The following is an 18602-nucleotide window of genomic DNA, read 5'->3' on the forward strand; positions in this document are numbered from 1 at the left end:
AGCGTCCAGCCAGGCCTCAGAGCCCCGGCTCGCCTCCTCCCGCAAAAAAAACACCGGACAACAAAATTATTCTTTGTTGGCTCCGGGAGATTTATTGTGATAAAAAACTCGACATGCATGGAATGAAAAGGTTTAAACGTTTAAGAATTGGGAAGGGTCAAAGGTTATAAAGATGGTGGCGCCCACGGTTTGAGGTTTAACACTTCACAGCAGGTAAGTGGCAGCTTAATATCCACCATAAATCTACAATATATCCGGTACACCAGAAACATAATACGGTATAAAGTTCCACCCAAACTGCACTAAATCTCACTATCTCCTATCCCTCATATAACAACAACTATTTATATAACTCATTTAATGATGTAAATTTGCAGTTACGTAAAGAGGTTGGAGAAGTAGGGATTATTTTCCTTGAAGAAGAGAAAATTTGGAGCAGATTTGATAGAAGCGTTTGAAATTATGGGAGGCTTGACAGAGTAGACAGGGTGACACTGTTCCCACTGGTGGAAGGATGGAGAATGAGAGGGCACACCTTTAAGGTCACTGGCAAAAGTAGTAATGGACACTTGAGAAACTTTTACGCAGTGAATGGTTAGGATCTGGAATGCAATGTCTGAGAGTATATTGGAGGCTGGGTCAACTGGGATTCTCAAGGGAATTAAGTTATTATCCAAAAAGGAATAAGAACATAAGAAATAGGAGCAGGAGTAGGCCATCTAGCCCTTTGAGCCTGCCCCGCCATTCAATAAGATCATGGCTGATCTGTCGTGGCTCATTTCCACATTCCCGCCCTCTCCCCATAACCCTTAATCCCCTCGCTTATCAAAAACCCATCAACCCGCGTCTTAAAAATATTGAGCGAGGCAGCCTCCACCACTTCAATGGGCAGAGAATTCCAGAGATTCACCACCCTTTGAGTGAAGAAGTTTCTCCTCAACTCTGTTCCAAACCGCCCCCTCGTTATCTTGAGGCTGTGCCCTCTAGTCCTACTGTCCTTCCTGAGCGGGAAGAGTCTCTCCACCTCTATCCTATCCATCCCATTCATCATCTTATACGTCTCTGAGATCTCCCCTCGTTCTTCTAAACTCTAACGAGTACAAGCCTAGTTTATTCAGCCTCTCCTCATAGCTCAACCCCCTCAACTCCGATATAAGAACATAAGAAATAGGAGCAGGAGTAGGCCATCTAGCCCTTCGAGCCTGCCCCGCCATTCAATAAGATCATGGCTGATCTGTCGTGGCTCAGTTCCACTTTCCCGCCCTCTCCCCATAACCCTTAATCCCCTCTCTTATCAAGAACCCATCAACCCGCTTCTTAAAAATATTTAGCGAGGCAGCCTCCACCACTTCAACGGGCAGAGAATTCCAGAGATTCACCACCCTTTGAGTGAAGAAGTTCCTCCTCAACTCCGTTCTAAACCGCCTCCCCTTTATCTTGAGGCTGTGCCCCCTAGTCCGACTGTCTTTTTTGAGCGGGAAGAGTCTCTCCACCTCTACCCTATCCATCCCATTCATCATCTTATACGTCTCAATGAGATCTCCCCTCATTCTTCTAAACTCTAACGAGTACAAGCCTAGTTTATTCAACCTCTCCTCATAGCTCAATCCCCTCAACTCCGGTATCAGCCTAGTAAACCTCCTCTGCACTCCCTCCAGGGCCAAAATATCCTTGCGCAGGTGCGGCGCCCAAAACTGCACACAGTACTCCAGCTGCGGCCTCACCAATGCCCTATACAGCTGCAGCAAGACCTCCCTACTTTTATATTCAATCCCCCTCGCTATGAAGGCCAGCATCCCATTAGCCTTCCTGACCACCTGCTGAACCTGCAGGCTGGGTTTTTGCGACTCGTGCACAAGGACCCCGAGGTCCCTCTGCACCGTCGCCTGCTGCAGTTTTTCGCCACGTAAGTAATAGTCCTTCCTACCATTATTCCTACCAAAGTGGACCACCTCGCACTTGCCAACATTAAATTCCATTTGCCATTTCCTGGCCCATTCGCCCAGCCTATCTAGATCCTTCTGCAGACTCTCCACACCCTCCGCGCAATTTGCCATTCCACCAATCTTGGTGTCATCAGCAAATTTCGACACCATACACTCAGTTCCCTCCTCCAGATCATCTATATAAATGGTAAATAGCTGAGGCCCCAGCACCGACCCCTGGGGCACTCCACTAGTCACCAACCGCCAATCCGAATAGCACCCATTAACCCCCACTCTCTGCCTCCTATTTGACAACCAATCCTCTATCCACGCTAACACCCTACCCCCAACTCCATGCCCCCTTACCTTCTGCAATAACCTCTTGTGAGGTACCTTGTCAAACGCCTTCTGAAAATCAAGAAAGACCACATCCACCAGCTCTCCTCTATCCACTGCCCTAGACACATCCTCATAGAACTCCAATAAATTTGTCAGACGCGACTTCCCCTTAACGAAACCGTGCTGCGTCTGCTCAATCAAGCAATTCCCCTCAAGATGCCTCGCTATTTCCTCCTTGATGACGGATTCTAACATTTTACCTACAACAGACGTTAAACTAACCGGCCTATAATTCCCTGCCTTTTGCCTGCCACCCTTCTTAAACAACGGCGTAACATTAGCCGTTTTCCAATCTTCCGGCACTTCCCCGGAATCCAGCGACGTTTGGAAAATAACCACCAAGGCATCCACTATCACCTCCGCCATTTCTTTCAGAACCCTCGGATGCATTCCATCCGGTCCTGGGGACTTGTCCACAATCAGTCCCTCCAGTCTGTCGAGCACCGCCTCTCTAGTAACAATAATGTCATTGAGACCCTCCAGTCCTACCACCTTTCCATCTCTAACACCCGGCAAATTATTCACGTCCTCCTCCGTGAAGACTGAAACAAAAAAGTTATTCAAGACCTCAGCCATTTCCCCATCCACTACCATCAAGTCCCCCCTCTCATCCTCTACAGGTCCAACGTTCACCCTAGCCAGCCTCTTCCTTTTAATAAAGTCAGGGCTACGGGAAAAAAACAGGAGAGAGATTAGGTTAACAGAGAAAAGTACAGCATAGGAATGAGGATTGACCAGCCCTCCAAGTCTGTGCTGACCATGATGGTCTAACTTAAAAAAAAGTGAAGCTGTCTTTCAGAGACTGGCACAGACCTGACAGTGAATGGCAGCCTTCTGTACTGTAACTGTTCTGTAACTCCAAAGCATCCTAAGGCACTTCACAAACATTTATGAAACAAAATTTGACTGAATCACATAAGTATAATATTAGGTTAAGTGAGGAAAATCCTGGACAAAGTGGCGGGTGTATTCACTACATAAGAACATAACATAAGAAATAGGAGCAGGAGTAGGCCATCTAGCCCTTGGAGCCTGCCCCGCCATTCAATAAGATCATGGCTGATCTGTCGTGGCTCAGTTCCACATTCCCGCCCTCTCCCCATAACCCTTGATCCCCTTGCCTATCAAAAACCTATCAACCCGTGTCTTAAAAATATTGAGCGAGGCAGCCTCCACCACTTCAATGGGCAGAGAATTCCAGAGATTCACCACCCTTTGAGTGAAGAAGTTTCTCCTCAACTCCGTTCTAAACCGCCCCCCCCCCCTTTATCTTGAGGCTGTGCCCTCTAGTCCTACTGTCCTTTCTGAGCAGGAAGAGCCTCTCCACCTCTATCCTATCCATCCCATTCATCATCTTATACATCTCAATGAGATCTCCCCTCATTCTTCTAAACTCTAACGAGTACAAGCCTAGTTTATTCAGCCTCTCCTCATAGTTCAACCCCCTCAACTCCGGAATCAGCCTAGTCTTTTTACATTTGTCTTTCTTGTGGTCCTTTTTCTGTTTTTTTCTCACATTATGATTGGAGTTGCGAGTTTACTCTCATCTGAGATAATAATGGTAGCTATGAAGCAGAGACTCTGGTGGGACAGACTTGACTCTTGAGATCTCATGGTTTACATATACATGTTTTCTTCTTGCTGTGGTTCGCAATGTGTTTCTTAAGAAAATGCACTCAGAATCCCAGGATTGCAAAAAGATTGTAGAAGAAAACTTTGCCCAAACCACCCACTCCTGCTCTCAGAACGTCACCTTGTTGTGTTGCCTGATCAAAATTTTTCAGTATCCAAATTGGTCTTCACAGTTTCCCTAGGAATACCTTAAAATTTAAGTGTATTAAAGGAGGCAAGAGAGGCAGAGATATTTAAAGTTAGTTAATGCTCAAGAGGCCAGTAGTAGAGGAGTGCAGAGATCTATGAGGTTTGTAGAGCAGGAGATTACAGAGATAGGGAGAGATATCATGATTAATTGAGATAGAGATTGAATTACTAATAATGAGGTTCCAGGGGATGTAAGGAATTGAGAATTCCTTTTAGGTATAAAGCTGTACTCTGGACATAACAGGAATGAGTCACTATAACAAGTAACGTGTTAAAGCAGCAATTTTATTGAATAATAATTAGAATTGATCAATTCTGGGTCACTGTCTGTGTGGGGTTTGAACATTCTCCTTGTGTCTGTGTGGATTTCCTCCAGGTGCTCCGGTTTCCTCCCACAGTCCAAAGATGTGTGGTTAGGTTGATTGGCCATGCTAAATTAACTCTTGTGCCAGGGTGATTAATAGGGTAAATATGAGAGGTTATGGGGATAAGGTCTGGGTGGGATTGTGGTCAGTGCAGACTTGATGGATCGAATGGCCTCCTTCTGCACTGTAGGGATTCGGTAATTTAGATAAAAAGGAAGAAAGATAACTTTATTGAAAAGAGAAAACATTTTGTATGTATCTGTAGAAAAGATGGACCGGTGTTTATTTAAACACAAACAATAATCCCCAATTTGATCTGTTCATGACATCTCCCCAAATTGATATACATATTACCGTCCCCTTGGTACCGACATTAACAAGTTTAGGATATAGAACCGTAGAATCCTACAATGCAGAAGGAGACCATTCGGCCCATCAAATCTGCATCAACCACAATCAACATAACGTGCACATCTTTGGAGTGTGGGAGGAAACTGGAGCACCAGGAGGAAACCCTTGCAGATATGGGGACAATGTGCGAATTCTACATAGGCAATGACCTGAGACTGGAATTGAACCTGGGCCCTGATGCTGTGGGGCAGCAGTGCTAATCACAGTGCCATCCCACTGAGTAACCCTAATGGTGAGCATTACAGTGAGGCACTCCATTCCTGTTTCTTCCTCCTGGCTGACTATTCCACTTGACTGCAGCTCCAAATCTCCAAAACATTTCCCTTTAAGCTTCATTCTGGTCTCTGGAAGCCTGGTACACAGTCTTTCCCAAAACAAATTTCAGCTGTTATCGCTTCTTCTCACAGGAGCCTCAAGGATAAGTAATATCCATATTGTGTACTTGATGGTGTCTCCTCATCTGCCAGGTGTATGTTCATCAATTAAGCTTCATCTTTTGATGCTGCAGGTGCCCACACTAGATAAAATTACTCAGCGTTTTGGTCTGTAGTCCAAGGTTACAGACTGCTGTAGAATAGTACCTTGATCTTATTTTGGTATTCTAGCTTAAAGTGAAAAACAAAAACTTCATGTAAACAACAGCTGAGCTAGCCAGTTATGAGAGCAAACTAGGAGTAGAAAAACAGGTCGCTACTGATTATTATTGATAATTAAACAAAGCACAATCATAGCTGGGTTACCATCAGTGTAAGTGAGAAAATACAAAATGATTTTAAATATTAAAAATCAAAGCAGAGCAGAAATAAAATGCAAAATACAAAATTGCTAAAATTAGTGGCTGCAGACCATAGGCTTACAGGACGCTGTTGTTGTGGTGATGTTATTGGATCAGTAATCCAGAGACCCTCCATGCTAATGACCTGGGGTTCAATCCCTAGCATGGCAGTGATAGAATTTAAAATTGAATTAATACATTCAACTAGTTACTCAAAAAAAAACTGGTATTAAAAGATAATCTCAGTAATGGTGACCATTACTTGGCAATTGTCAAAAAAACTCATCTGGTTCACTAATGTTCTTCATAGAAGGAAATCTGCCTTCCTTACCCAGTCTGACCTACATGTGATTCCAGACCTACAGCAATGTAGGTGACTCTTAACTGGCATCAAAGTGCAATTAGAGATGGGCAACAAATGTTGGCATTTCTAGCACATTCCATGTAAGAATTCTTTAAAAAGGAGAGAGGAAAATAATGAAGAATATCTCATTGATAAAATGTAGGAAATAGATCCCCTTATTTGCGAAAGGATATATTGGCCTTGGAGGGAGTACAGAGAAGGTTCACCAGGCTGAAACTGGAGATGAGGGGGTTAGCTTATTGAAGAGAGATTAACGAGTACAGGCTCAGTCTATTCAGAGTTTAGAAGGCTGAGGGGGGATCTTATAGAAACTTACAAGATAATGAAGGGGCTAGATAGGGTAGAGATAGAGAGATTCTTTCCGCTTAGAAAGGAAAACAGAACTAGAGGGCACAGCCTCAAAATAAGGGGGGGGGAACAGTTTAGAACGGAGTTGAGGAGGAACTTCTTCACTCAAAGGGTGGTGAATCTCTGGAATTCTCTGCCCATTGAAGTGGTGGAGGCTACCCCGTTGAATATATTTAAGTCACGGGTAGATAGATTTCTGATAGACAGGGGAATTAAGGGTTATGGGGAAAAAGTGGGAAAGTGGAACTGATCCACTTCAGATCAGCCATGATCTTATTGAATGGCGGGGCAGGCGCGAAGGGCTAGATGGCCTACTCCTGCTCCTATTTCTTATGTTCTTAGATGCATAGCATATGTGGTCCCATGAACAGCCATGTGATAATAATTAGATCATTTGTTTCTTGTGATATTGGTTAAATATTAAATATTGGTCAGGATACTCCCCTGTTCTTCCTTGGAATAGTGGCCATGGGATCTTTTACATCCTGTGAGAAGGCCCTCAGTTTACCAATATTGTAACAGCTCCTCTGAATGGTGCACGTACTTCAATATTACACTGAAGACATCAGCCTGGATCATGGAGCGAAACTTAAACCTATAACCATCTGACCTAGAGGGTACGCTGAGGGAACTGGGACTATAAAACAGGCTGTGTAGAGTTGGCAGGTTTCTTTCCATGAAGATCATTAGAAAACCAGGAGTTTTGCAATGTTTGAACAGCTTTAGTAGGCATATAATCATAGAACCACAGAATCCTTACAGTGCAGAAGGAGGTCATTAGGCTCATCGAGTCTGCACTAAGTCTCTGAACAAACACCTTACTCAGGCCCAGTCCCCACTACCATGTGCATCTATCATGGTCAATTCACCTAACTAACACATCTTTGGACTGTGGGAGGAAATAGGAGCACCTGGATTAAACCCACGCAGACATAGGATGAATGTGCAACTCCACGCAGACACCTAAGGCTGGAATTGAACCTAGGTCCCTGGCGCTTTGAGGCAACAATGCTAATCGCTGTGCCACCATTTATCTGGCATTTGTTCACAAATCACTAGATTAATTGAACTTGGTTTTGCAATGGGTTTGGGTGGGACTTGGTCTGATGATTTCTTAGGTTGCTATTTGAAAATCTGAGCCAGTGATTATTCATAGATTGTGGCTAGTTTTCCAGAAGCAGGTCTGAAATTTGATCCTTTTGTCATTTTTCCCAGATCAGTGGGATGACCGAAGATGAGCTCCTTTACTTTGTAAACTGTCTGGGTGTGCTGGTCTTTCTACTTGCTGTTCTCTACCACTGGGTCGACACTGTGCACTCTCAATCCCCAACCTTCTCTGAAAATTTCTATGATGCTCGGCCAACGAGAAGCTTTCACAGCCAGTGCCGAAGGCGGGTGTACACACGGAGCATCTCGATGAATAACTTAGACTTCTCAGGAGACGCGTAACATTGCAACAGCCATGTTGAACTAAAATCCTGATGTGTCCAGAACAAAAAGGAAAGGCAAAACAATATCATGGGGAGGTTGTTAAGTAAGGATTGACAGGGGCCTACCACTTCAAGGACAAATGTGCATGTGAAGTGTTAATCCTTTCAACTTGGTTGAGAATCTTAGCATGTGGTCCAGAGTGCGACTCCTGAGTGAACGCTGCCCCATTGATTGTCTTTAAGTAGAAAAGGCCTCAATTGCCTCTGTCGGCAGCTCATCTTTCTTCCTCGGCCAATATCACTTAAAACTATTCTAACTGTTCACTTGTCATGTTGCTTTTTGTGGGATCCTGACTTAAACAGAATAATTGTTTGTTTAAATCGCTAACAATGCCTAAGCTTCAAATTTTGCACCGGGCACTTTGAGATGGATGTGATGGAATGTTATGCATTCTGTCCTCTGTTTGCAGCAAAATAATGTAAAGGAAATGTAAACTGTGGGAACATTGGATAACATTGTACAGTTTGGTCCCTCAGAAATACAAATCTTTCTGATGGATTGAGCAGCTTCTACTGGTGTGATCTGAAAGTCAGAAAGGCCACAATCTGCTTTTTCCAAATCCCAAATCCTGCCGTTTCCCAAAGGGACAAAATCTTACTCAACTCCTGACAAATTGGACAGATTGTTTAAGGGTTGGCCAGATTTGTTTTTTTTGGTTTGAGGATTAGAAGTTATGGAACTGGCGAATATTTATCCCTCAATGTGATCAGTGCTGTTGGTGGGATCTTGCTGTGTGCGATAGGGCTGCTGTGGTTCCAACGTGATAACAGTGACTGCACTCTGAAAGTCCCTCATTGAATGTAAAATGCTTTGAGTAGTCCTGAGTCTGTGAAAGGTGCTATATAAATGCAAGTGTTTCTTATTCTGTACTCCCCGCAGTGTGGGTTTTGTTACCATGCCCTTACTGAAGCCTGTGATTGAAGTGGTGAACCTGGGCAGGATTTCATATGGAGAAGGTCTGCAAGCACAGCAAAGGTTCATCCGGCGTCACCTCAATGCCCTGTCTCAGCCCGCCACCACCGAATCCCCAGTTAATGCCCTGCTGCTCTGTGAGCATCAACCTGTCTACACGATCGGGATCAGGACAGCACAGTATCCCATTGCGGAGGAAGAGCGACTGAAGCGGTTGGGGGCAGAATTCTACCGGGCTGACCGAGGGGGGCTGATCACCTTCCACGGTCCTGGGCAGCTGGTCTGTTACCCCATCCTCAACCTGGCTCACTTCAGGAAGAGTGTGCGATGGTACGTGGGTGAGTTAGAGAGGACAGTCATCCAGCTGTGCCACAGGTTTGGGATCACTGCCGAGACATCACCTGACACAGGAGTGTGGGTTAGAGATGAGAAGGTCTGTGCTATTGGTAAGTGATGTCACAATCTCTGGAGGTGGGCAAAATCTCCAATCAGGCCTTGGTAGCAAGGGAAGGCTGCAGCACGTGGCTCCTCCATAATGGGGATATTTGTGGATTCTCCTCCAGTGAGCTGTTTAATTGTCCACCACTTTCCAAAGTTGGATATGGCTGGACTGCAGATCTTGGATCTGACCTGTTGGTTGTGAGATTGCTTAGCTCTATCACTTGCTGCTTGTGATGTTTGGCACGTAACTAGTTCTGTGATGCAGCTTCACCAGGTTAACACCTCATTTTCAAATATGCCTGTTGCTCCTGGCATGCTCTCCTGCACTCATCATTGAATCAGGCTTAATCCGCTGGTTTGATGGTAAATGCTGGGGGATTTGCTGAGGTTAGAAATAGTGATAGAGTACAATTCTGCTGCTGTTGATTACCCATGGTGCCTCATGGATGACCAATCTGGGGTTGCTAGAACTATTCAAAATCTCAACCATGGCAGTGCCATACAACATGCTGGAGGACATCCCCTCAATGTAAAGGTGGACTTTGTCTCCACAAGAACTGTGCGGTGGTCACTCTTACCGATGCTATTATGGACAGGTGCATCTGCAGTAGGCAGATTGGTGAGACATAGATATAGAAGATTAGAGCAGGAGGAGGCTATTTGGCCCTTCGATCCTGCTCCGCCATTCAATAAGATCCTGGCTGATTGTCCAACTCAGTAGTTTAATCCTGCTTTCTCCCCATAACCTTTGATCCCATTCGCCCCAAGTGCTATATCCAGCTGCCTCTTGAATACATTCAATGTTTTGGCATCAACTACTTCCTTTGGTAATGAATTCCACAGGCTCACCACTCTTTGGGGAAGAAATATCTCCTCACCTCCGTCCTAAATGGTCTACCCCGAATCCTCAGACTGTGACCCCTAAATCTGGACTTCCTGCCATCAGGAATATCCTCCCTGCATCTACCCTATCTAGTCCTGTTAGAATTGTCAAGTGTATTTTCCCCTTTTGCTTCCCTCACTACCTGCTGCAGACCCAGTCTTGCAGCTGTGTCCCTTAAGATTCAACCAACTCAGTCCGTAGTGGTTCCACTGAGCCACCCTTGGCGATGGACATTGAAGCCTCCAAAGAACCAAGAAAATTACAGCTCAAGAACAGGCCCTTCGACCCTCCAAACCTGCGCCAACCATTCTGCCTGACTGAACTAAAATCCCCTACCGTTCCGGGGACTGTTTCCCTCTATTCCCGTCCAATTCATGTATTTGTCAAGTTGCCCCTTAAAAGTCACCATCATATCTGCTTCCATTACCTCTCCCAGCAACGAGTTCCAGGCACCCACCACTCTGTGTGAAAAAATCTTGCCTCGTACATCTCCTTTAAACCTTGCCCCTCACACCTTAAACCTATGCCTCCTAGTAATTGACTCTTCCACCCTGCGAAAAAGCTTCTGAGTATCAACTCTGTCCATACTCAACATAATCTTGTAGACCTTTATCAGGTGTTCTGGAAGTTGAGGGGTGACCTGATAGAATTCTACCACCAAGAGTACATTCTGTGTCTTTGCCACCCTCAGTGCTTCCTGCAAATGGTGCTCAATATGCAAGAGTACGAATTCATCAGCTGAGGAGGGAACGGCAGGAGGCTTCCTTGCCCATGTTTGTCCTGGTGTGAGAGCTCTGGAGTCAATGTGGAGCGCTTGGTGTAGGAAAAACAATCTTAACATTGACAGATGACACAGAGGGTGGATGTTTGTCCTATATTGAGTAAAATATCAAAGATTTTTAGGGACACAGATAAGATTGCAGAGCCCATTTAATGTGGATACAATTTGGGAGGAATGAATAGAACTGGGAGTAAACAGCATGAAAAGAAACTGGTGACTGGGAATGAGTAAGATCAAGATGTTCAAAAATAGCATTCCCTGAATATTATAAGTAGAGAACATGATTACAAAAAAGCTGCATTTTCAGATTCATAGATTCAGTTTAAGTGGACAGAGGGAGCTTTACTCCGTATCTAACCCCGTGCTGTAGCTGTACTGGGAGTGTTTGATGGGGACAGTGTAGAGGGAGCTTTACTCTATCTAACCCTGTGCTGTACCTGTCCTGGGAGTGTTTAATGGGGACAGTGTACAGGGAGCTTTACTCTGTATCTAACCCCGTGCTGTGCCTGTCTTGGAAATGTTTGATGGGGACAGTGTAGAGGGAGCTTCATTCTGTATCTAACCCCATGCCGTATCTGTCCTGGGAGTTTATACTCACCTTCTCTCTTCCTCTCTCTGTGCTTTAGAACATGGGAATGAAGGTGCCACTTTTAACCTGAGCTAAGTTGGCTGGGCTTTGCTTCAGTCGTATTAAAGATGCTAAATTAGCCCCAGTGACCAGTTACACCAGGAAGGGATCAGACTGAGATGCATCTCTCAATCATTAACCAATAAGCTCTGAGTTGTCTAATGAGCTAGTGAGGACAGCGTTGCAATGCATTCCATGGTCAAATATGCGATAGTGCCCCGAGTTGCCCATGAAGAATGGACAATTGGGTTCGGTGCTGGACGTAGCAGGCCATGGTATGTGCATTCTGTGCACCAGTAACAATGGAGAGTGTTTAATATCAGTGGGATTGGGCAGCTGAAGAAGGGGGATTGCGGGATAGTGAAGATGAATCATTTTTTCCAGAGGAATTTCCAGAATTGTGATCTTTAATCCCTGCATCTTGTTCACTTTTCAGGGATTCACTGTGGCAGATACATCACCTCTCATGGGCTAGCACTGAACTGCAACAATGATCTTCACTGGTTTTCTCACATTACCCCCTGCGGCATTGAGGGGAAAGGGGTCACATCCCTGAGCCGGACATTGAAGAGGGAGGTGACTGTTCCAGAGGCTATGGAGCCTTTCCTTGAGACATTTGCTGAGCAGTTTAACTGCATGCTGAGATGTTAGTAACTTAACGATTCCCTAACTGGTATTCCACACAGATCACTGCCCAGCCAATGTAACTGTCCTGGTGCATAGAGATGGCAGAGATTTACAGGGCATTGTGAGGAGGGGGGTTGATTTTAATACTTTATTATATCCATTGAAGGAAGCTAAACATGGGAATAATGCTGCCCTCTGAGATGCTGAACTAGACAGATATTAGTAACTGATAGGTTCTGTTTGATGGATGTTAAATACCCAGTAGTTTGAGGTAATAAAGTGAACAAATGTTTGTATTCATTATTTAATTATACCCGAATAAAGGAAGAGTTGGCCAGCATTGGGTGACTGGTGTTGAAGTGGAGGTGTAAGCTCAGTGGCAAGCAATAAACAGTCTCCACCAACACATCCTAGTCTCAGTGTCTTTACAATCAGTTGGGGGAATTCCACTGACACCATAGGAGGAAATGTGAAACAAAAACAGAAAATGCTAGAAAATCTCAGCAGGTCTGACAGCGTCTGTGGGGAGAAAATGGAGCCAACGTTTTGAGCCCAGATGACCCAGAGCTCTGATGAAGGGTCATCCAGAATCAAAATGCTGCCTCCATTCCTCCCCACAGAAGCTGTCAGACCTGCTGAGATTTTCCAGCATTGCCTGTTTTTGTTTCAGATTTCAGCATCTGCAGTATTTTGCTTCTATTATAGGAGGAGATGTCCCAGGTTCAAGCCCTGAGCTGTGCTGATCTGAGCAAGAAATTCTGTAAAATTGGTGAGTGATGAGTATTAATTGGGACTTCTGCATTTGTATCAGCATTTGTTGCCCATCCCTAATTGCTCTCGAGAAGGTGGTGGGGAGCTACTGAGCTGCTGCTGTCCATATGTTGCAGGTACACCCATAGTGCAAGAGAGTTGCAGAATTTTGATTTGGTGGCAGTGAAGGGATGGCAATATATTTTCAAGTGAAGATAGTGAGAAGCTTGGAGTGGCTTTCCCATGTCTTTGCTACCCTTGCCCTTCTAGGTATTAGTGATCGTAGTTTGAGAATAACCTAAAATAACCTTGTTGAATTACTGCAGTGTATCTAGAATATGATGCACTGCAGTTCCTGTGTGTCAGTGGTGGAGGGAGTGATTGTTGAAGGTGGTTGATGTGGTGCTGATCAAGTGGGGTTCTTTGACCTTGATGGTGTTGAGATTTTTGGGTGGTGTTGGAGCTGCACCCATCCTGATAGGCAGAGAGAATTCTATCAGACTCCTGACCTGTGAACAGACTTTGGGATGTCAGGAGTTGAGTTGCTCACTGCAGAATTCCCAGTGAGCCTGGCTGCCTGGAGCTCATAGTGTGGGGGGTGGTGGTGGGGAAAGAGGACAGTGCTGCACACTGTGCTTAAGTCTATTTGATGAGATTCATTCGCAGATGAAGAATGTCAACTTGTGTTCTGCATAAGCCAGCTGCAGGGGAAAAGATGAGAAATTCTTATAGTTCTGAAAAGAATTAAATCATGTCTTCCATTAAAGTAAGATTTCCAGAGTGTATTTTTTGTATTTATGTTCATGAAAAATTACCTCACAGTTGCACATGTCTCACCATACCAGCTGGAAATCAAAGCTGGTTGATTTTGTGATTTTCTTTGTGGAGAAAGGAATCATTGTGTTTTCTGCTGGGGATGACCTTGGATCTTTTGTTGAGGTTATAATGTGATAAGCTAACATTTAGTTCTGAAAAATAACCTTGCAATTTTATAAGCAGTTTAATACCTGAATAGTTGGCATTCCTGAACCTCCAAGTTTACATGCATGTGCACACACACACCCCTCCCCTCCCCCACCATTGTATTTGCCCATAGCATACATTCCACAGCTCCAAATCCCAAGCCACTCTTGTGTCACATTAGTCCAAGACTCCAGCTTCGTCTGCCTGTCAGTTTCATTTACTTTTCCCTCTGTCTCACTTTTGTTTTATGTTCTCTCACATTCAAAGATGTGCAGGTTAGGTGGATTGGCCATGCTAAATTGCTGGAGTGCGCTTGGGTGAGATGTTCTATTGGAGAGTTAATGCAGACTTGATGGGCTGAATGGCCTCCTCCTGCACTGTAGCAATTCTATAACTTCGCTTTTGTTCACATTCTTAGTCTTAGGGGTTTACAACATGGAAACAGGCCCTTTGGCCCAAATTATCCATGCTGCCCAGTTTTACCATAAAGCAAGTTTCAATTGCCCATGTATGGCCCATATCTCTCTATATCAGTCTTATTGATGTAACTGTAAATGCTTTTTAAAAGACAAAATTGTACCTGCCTCTACTACTAGCTCTGGCAGCTCGTTCTAGACAGTCACTACTCTCTGTGTGAAACAAATGCCCCTCTGGACACTTTTGTATCTCTCCACTCTCACCGTAAACCTATGCCCACTAGTTTTAGACTCCCCTACCTTTGAGAAAAGATATTAACTATCCAGTTGATCTATGCATCTCATTATTTTGGAGACCTCTGTAGGATCATCCCAAAGCCTTCTATGCTCCAGGGGAAAAAGTCCTAGTCTATGCAGCCTCTCCTTATAATTCAAAACATCAAGTCCTGGTAGCATCCTAGTAAATCTTTTCTGCGCTCTTTCTCGTTTAATAATATCCCTTCCATAATAGGGTGACCAGAATTTTACACAGTATTCCAAATGTGGCCTTACCAATGTCTTGTACAACTTCAATAAGACGTTCCAATTCCTGTATTCAATGGTCTGACCGATGAAACCAAGAATGTCGAATGCCTTCTTCTCCACCCTGTCCACCTGAGACTCCACTTTCAAGGAGCTATGAACCTGTACCCCTCAATCTCTTAGAACATAGAACATTACAGCGCAGAACAGGCCCTTCGGCCCACGATGTTGCGCCAACCAATTAAAAAGCAATGACCCTCTAACCTAAACCAATCCCTTTCCATCCATAAACCTATCCACGGATCTCTTAAACGCCCCCAAACTAGGCGCATTTACAATTGCAGCAGGCAGGGCATTCCAATCCCTCACCATCCTCTGGGTGAAGAACCTACCTCTGACATCCGTCCTATAACTACCACCCCTTAATTTAAAGCTATGCCCCCTCGTGCTAGCTTTCTCCATCCGAGGAAAAAGGCTATCACTGTCCACCCTATCTAAACCTCTAATCATCTTATATGTTTCAATAAGGTCCCCTCTTAGCCGCCTTCTTTCTAACGAAAACAACCTCAAATCCCTCAGTCTCTCCTCATAGGACCTTCCCTCCATACCAGGCAACATCCTGGTAAACCTCCTCTGCACCCTCTCCAAAGCCTCCACATCCTTCCTATAATGTGGGGACCAGAACTGCACACAATACTCCAAGTGCGGCCGCACCAGAGTTTTGTACAGTTGCAACATGACGCTGCGGCTCCTAAATTCAATCCCCCTACCAATAAACGCCAAGACACCGTATGCCTTCCTAACAACCTTATCTACTTGATTCCCAACTTTCAGGGATCTATGTACACATACACCTAGATCCCTCTGTTCATCAACACTATTCAGAGTCCTACCGTTAGCCCTATACTCTACACATCTGTTATTCCTGCCAAAGTGAATTACCTCACACTTTTCCGCATTAAACTCCATCCGCCACCTCTCGGCCCAGCTCTGCAACTTGTCCAAGTCTCTCTGTAAACTATGACACCCTTCCTCACTATCTACCACACCTCTGACTTTGGTGTCATCAGCAAATTTACTAATCCACCCAACTATACCCTCATCCAGATCATTTATAAAAATTACAAACAGCAGTGGCCCCAAAACAGATCCCTGAGGCACACCACTTGTAACTGAACTCCATGACGAACACTTACCATCAACCACCACCCTCTGTCTCCTATCTGCCAGCCAATTCCTGATCCAATTACCTAAATCACCCTCAATCCCATCTGCATTTTCTGCAGAAGCCTTCCATGGTGAACCTTATCAAACGCCTTACTAAAGTCCATATATACCACGTCAACTGCCTTACCCCCATCCACCTCTTTGGTCACTTTCTCAAAAAACTCAATAAGGTTAGTAAGGCACGACCTACCCTCCACAAAACCATGCTGACTATCTCCAATCAATTCATTACTCTCTAAATAACTATAAATCCTATCCCTAATAATTTTTTCTAAAACCTTGCCCACAACAGAAGTAAGACTCACTGGTCTATAATTCACGGGGAAGTCTCTGCTCCCCTTCTTAAACAATGGGACAACATTCGCTATCCTCCAATCTTCTGGCACTATACCTGTGACCAACGACGACCTGAAGATCAGAGCCAGAGGCTCTGCAATCGCCTCTCTTGCCTCCCAGAGAATCCTAGGGTAAATCCCGTCCGGCCCAGGGGACTTATCTTTTTTCAAACCCTCAAGAATATCTAGCACATCCTCCTTATCAACTGCAATACTGTCCAGTTTACAACCCTGTAACCCAGTGTTCTCCACAGCTACATTTATGTCCCCCTGTTAGTTCTATAACTCTCCCCAGTGCCCTACCATTAACTGAGTAAGTCCTGCCCTGGTTCAATCTACCAAAATGCATCACTTCACATTTATCTAAATTTAAGTTAAATTGGTTAGGTGTGTTGAACTGAACAGGTGCCGGACTGTGGCAACTAGGGGAATTTCACAGTAGCTTTATTGCAGTGTTAATGTAAGCCTTATTTGTGACAAAGAAATAAACTTTTTAAAAATACATCTGCCATTCATCAGCCTATTGGCCCTATTGATCAAAATTCCATTGCAATCCTTGATAAATTTCTTCACTGTCCACTATGCCATCAATCTTAGTATCATCTGCAAACTTACTAACCATGCTTCCTAAATTCTTGTCCAAATCATTAATAAATGACAAATAACAGTGTCTCAGATCCCTGAGACACACTGCTGGTCACAGGCCTCCAGTTTAAAAAACAACCCTCTATAACCACCCTCTGTCTTCTGTCATCAAGCCAGACTACCTCACCCTGTATCCTGTGAGATTTAACCTTATGCAACAACTTATCATGCGCTCCTTGTTGAAGGCCTTGCTAAAGTCCATGTAGACAACGTTGACTGCATTGCCCTACTTTACCTTGTTGGTTACCCTTTCAAAAAACTCAATCAAATTTGTGAGATATGATTTTCCAGTTACAAAGCCATGATATTGACCCTACCTCTCTAACTGCCTGTAGATCCTGTTTCTCAGAATATCTTCTAACAACTTACTCATCACAGACGTTAGGCTGGAAATGCCCAGCAGACCAGGCAGCATTTGTGGAGAGAGGAACAGATTTAAGGTGCGAGGTTCTCCCTTTTCCTATTTCCCCTTCTCCCTCTTGCACACACTATTTGTCTCCTCTCTATCGCTCACCCTTTCTCTTTGAGCCTGTCCATCACTGCACACACCAGTCGGTCTCTGGTTGAACAGTGGTTGGGATAGAGTGGGAGGCGGTACCTGTGCTCCGATTGCAGTCTTTATTCCAATGCTTTCTTCATCTGACTTCACAAATACCAACCTCTGTGAACTTCAAAAACTCTACTTTGCCTGTTTCCCTTGTGTTTGTTGACCTAAATTGGTTGTCAGTCTGGCATTTCCTTGAATGAATTTAAAAAATATAAATGCAGTTCATTGCTATTAGTGTTTCGAGAGCCTGGAGATTTGGCAGCATTTTTGTCTCTTTGGATAATTATTAAAATCAGAAAAACAGATCTTTCGGTATCTACAAGTTGATGGGACTGTATATTTAAACTTTTTATACAGAACCCACAGAGCTTTTCAAAGTAGCTTTTGGAAGCAAAAACCTTGGACGCTTGTATAGTTGATACAAGGAATGATTACTGGAGCACCATAAAGGTAAGAAGTCTCACAACACCAGGTTTAAGAGACTTCTTACTATGTTTGCCTCAGTCCAACACTGGCATCTCTACATCATGAGCACCATTTAGATGCCAGAAGGTGGCAGTATCTGACCACATTGAATTGTGCACTTTTGCAAGTACAGAATGTAGTGCACAGGAGGAGGCTATTTGGCCCATTGTATCTGTGCCAGATCCCACTCCACCGCTTGATGTCTGTGACCCTATACTTTTTACCCCTTAAGGATTTATCCAGTTCTCTTTGGAAAGGTTTTTAATTAGTCTGCTTCATGGCTGCCATTCCAGATAAAAGCAATTTGCTTTCTCAAGTTATTCCCTCATTCCTCATGATTCTTTTGCCAGTCACTTAAACGTGTGTTACCAATCCTTCTGCACCACAAACAATATGTTATTTACTCTAGTAAAACCCCTTAGATTTTAAACATCTCAATTCACTCTCCCCTTAACCTTCTCTGCTCTAAGAAAATTCCTATCTTCTCCAGTCTCTCTGGATAACTGATGCCCCTTGTACTAAGAAGTATCACAACACCAGGTTAAAGTCCAACAGGTTTAT

The 18602-nt window shown here is 44.2% G+C and overlaps 1 protein-coding gene across 2 annotated transcripts; it reads left to right on the top strand.

The window, feature by feature from the left end:
* Nucleotides 1–90: 90 nt before the first annotated feature.
* On the top strand, nt 91–13681 carry lipt2 (lipoyl(octanoyl) transferase 2). 2 transcript variants are annotated; one of them, XM_080197749.1, is made up of 4 exons: nt 91–213; nt 7624–7942; nt 8779–9257; nt 11981–13681. In XM_080197749.1, exons 2-4 carry the CDS (start codon nt 7890–7892, stop codon nt 12193–12195), a joined length of 747 nt encoding a protein of 248 aa, XP_080053875.1. In that variant the 5' UTR covers nt 91–213; nt 7624–7889; the 3' UTR covers nt 12196–13681. The 2 variants fall into 2 exon arrangements, with proteins under 2 accessions (XP_080053875.1, XP_080053876.1); XM_080197750.1 differs by lacking the exon at nt 7624–7942 and having other exon boundaries at nt 100–213.
* Nucleotides 13682–18602: the final 4921 nt, after the last annotated feature.

This window comes from Carcharhinus amblyrhynchos, chromosome 10 (assembly GCF_965287045.1).
Source record: "Carcharhinus amblyrhynchos chromosome 10, sCarAmb.v2.hapA, whole genome shotgun sequence".
Lineage (NCBI taxonomy): Eukaryota > Metazoa > Chordata > Chondrichthyes > Carcharhiniformes > Carcharhinidae > Carcharhinus > Carcharhinus amblyrhynchos.

Coding starts and splice junctions, on each gene's coding strand:
- lipt2 (XM_080197749.1), top strand. CDS start 7,890: ATGTGTCCAGAACAAAAAGGAAAGGCAAAACAATATCATGGGGAGGTT. Junction 7,943..8,778: donor TATCATGGGGAGGTTGTTAA/GTAAGGATTGAC, acceptor TACTCCCCGCAG/TGTGGGTTTTGTTACCATGC. Junction 9,258..11,980: donor TGAGAAGGTCTGTGCTATTG/GTAAGTGATGTC, acceptor TTCACTTTTCAG/GGATTCACTGTGGCAGATAC.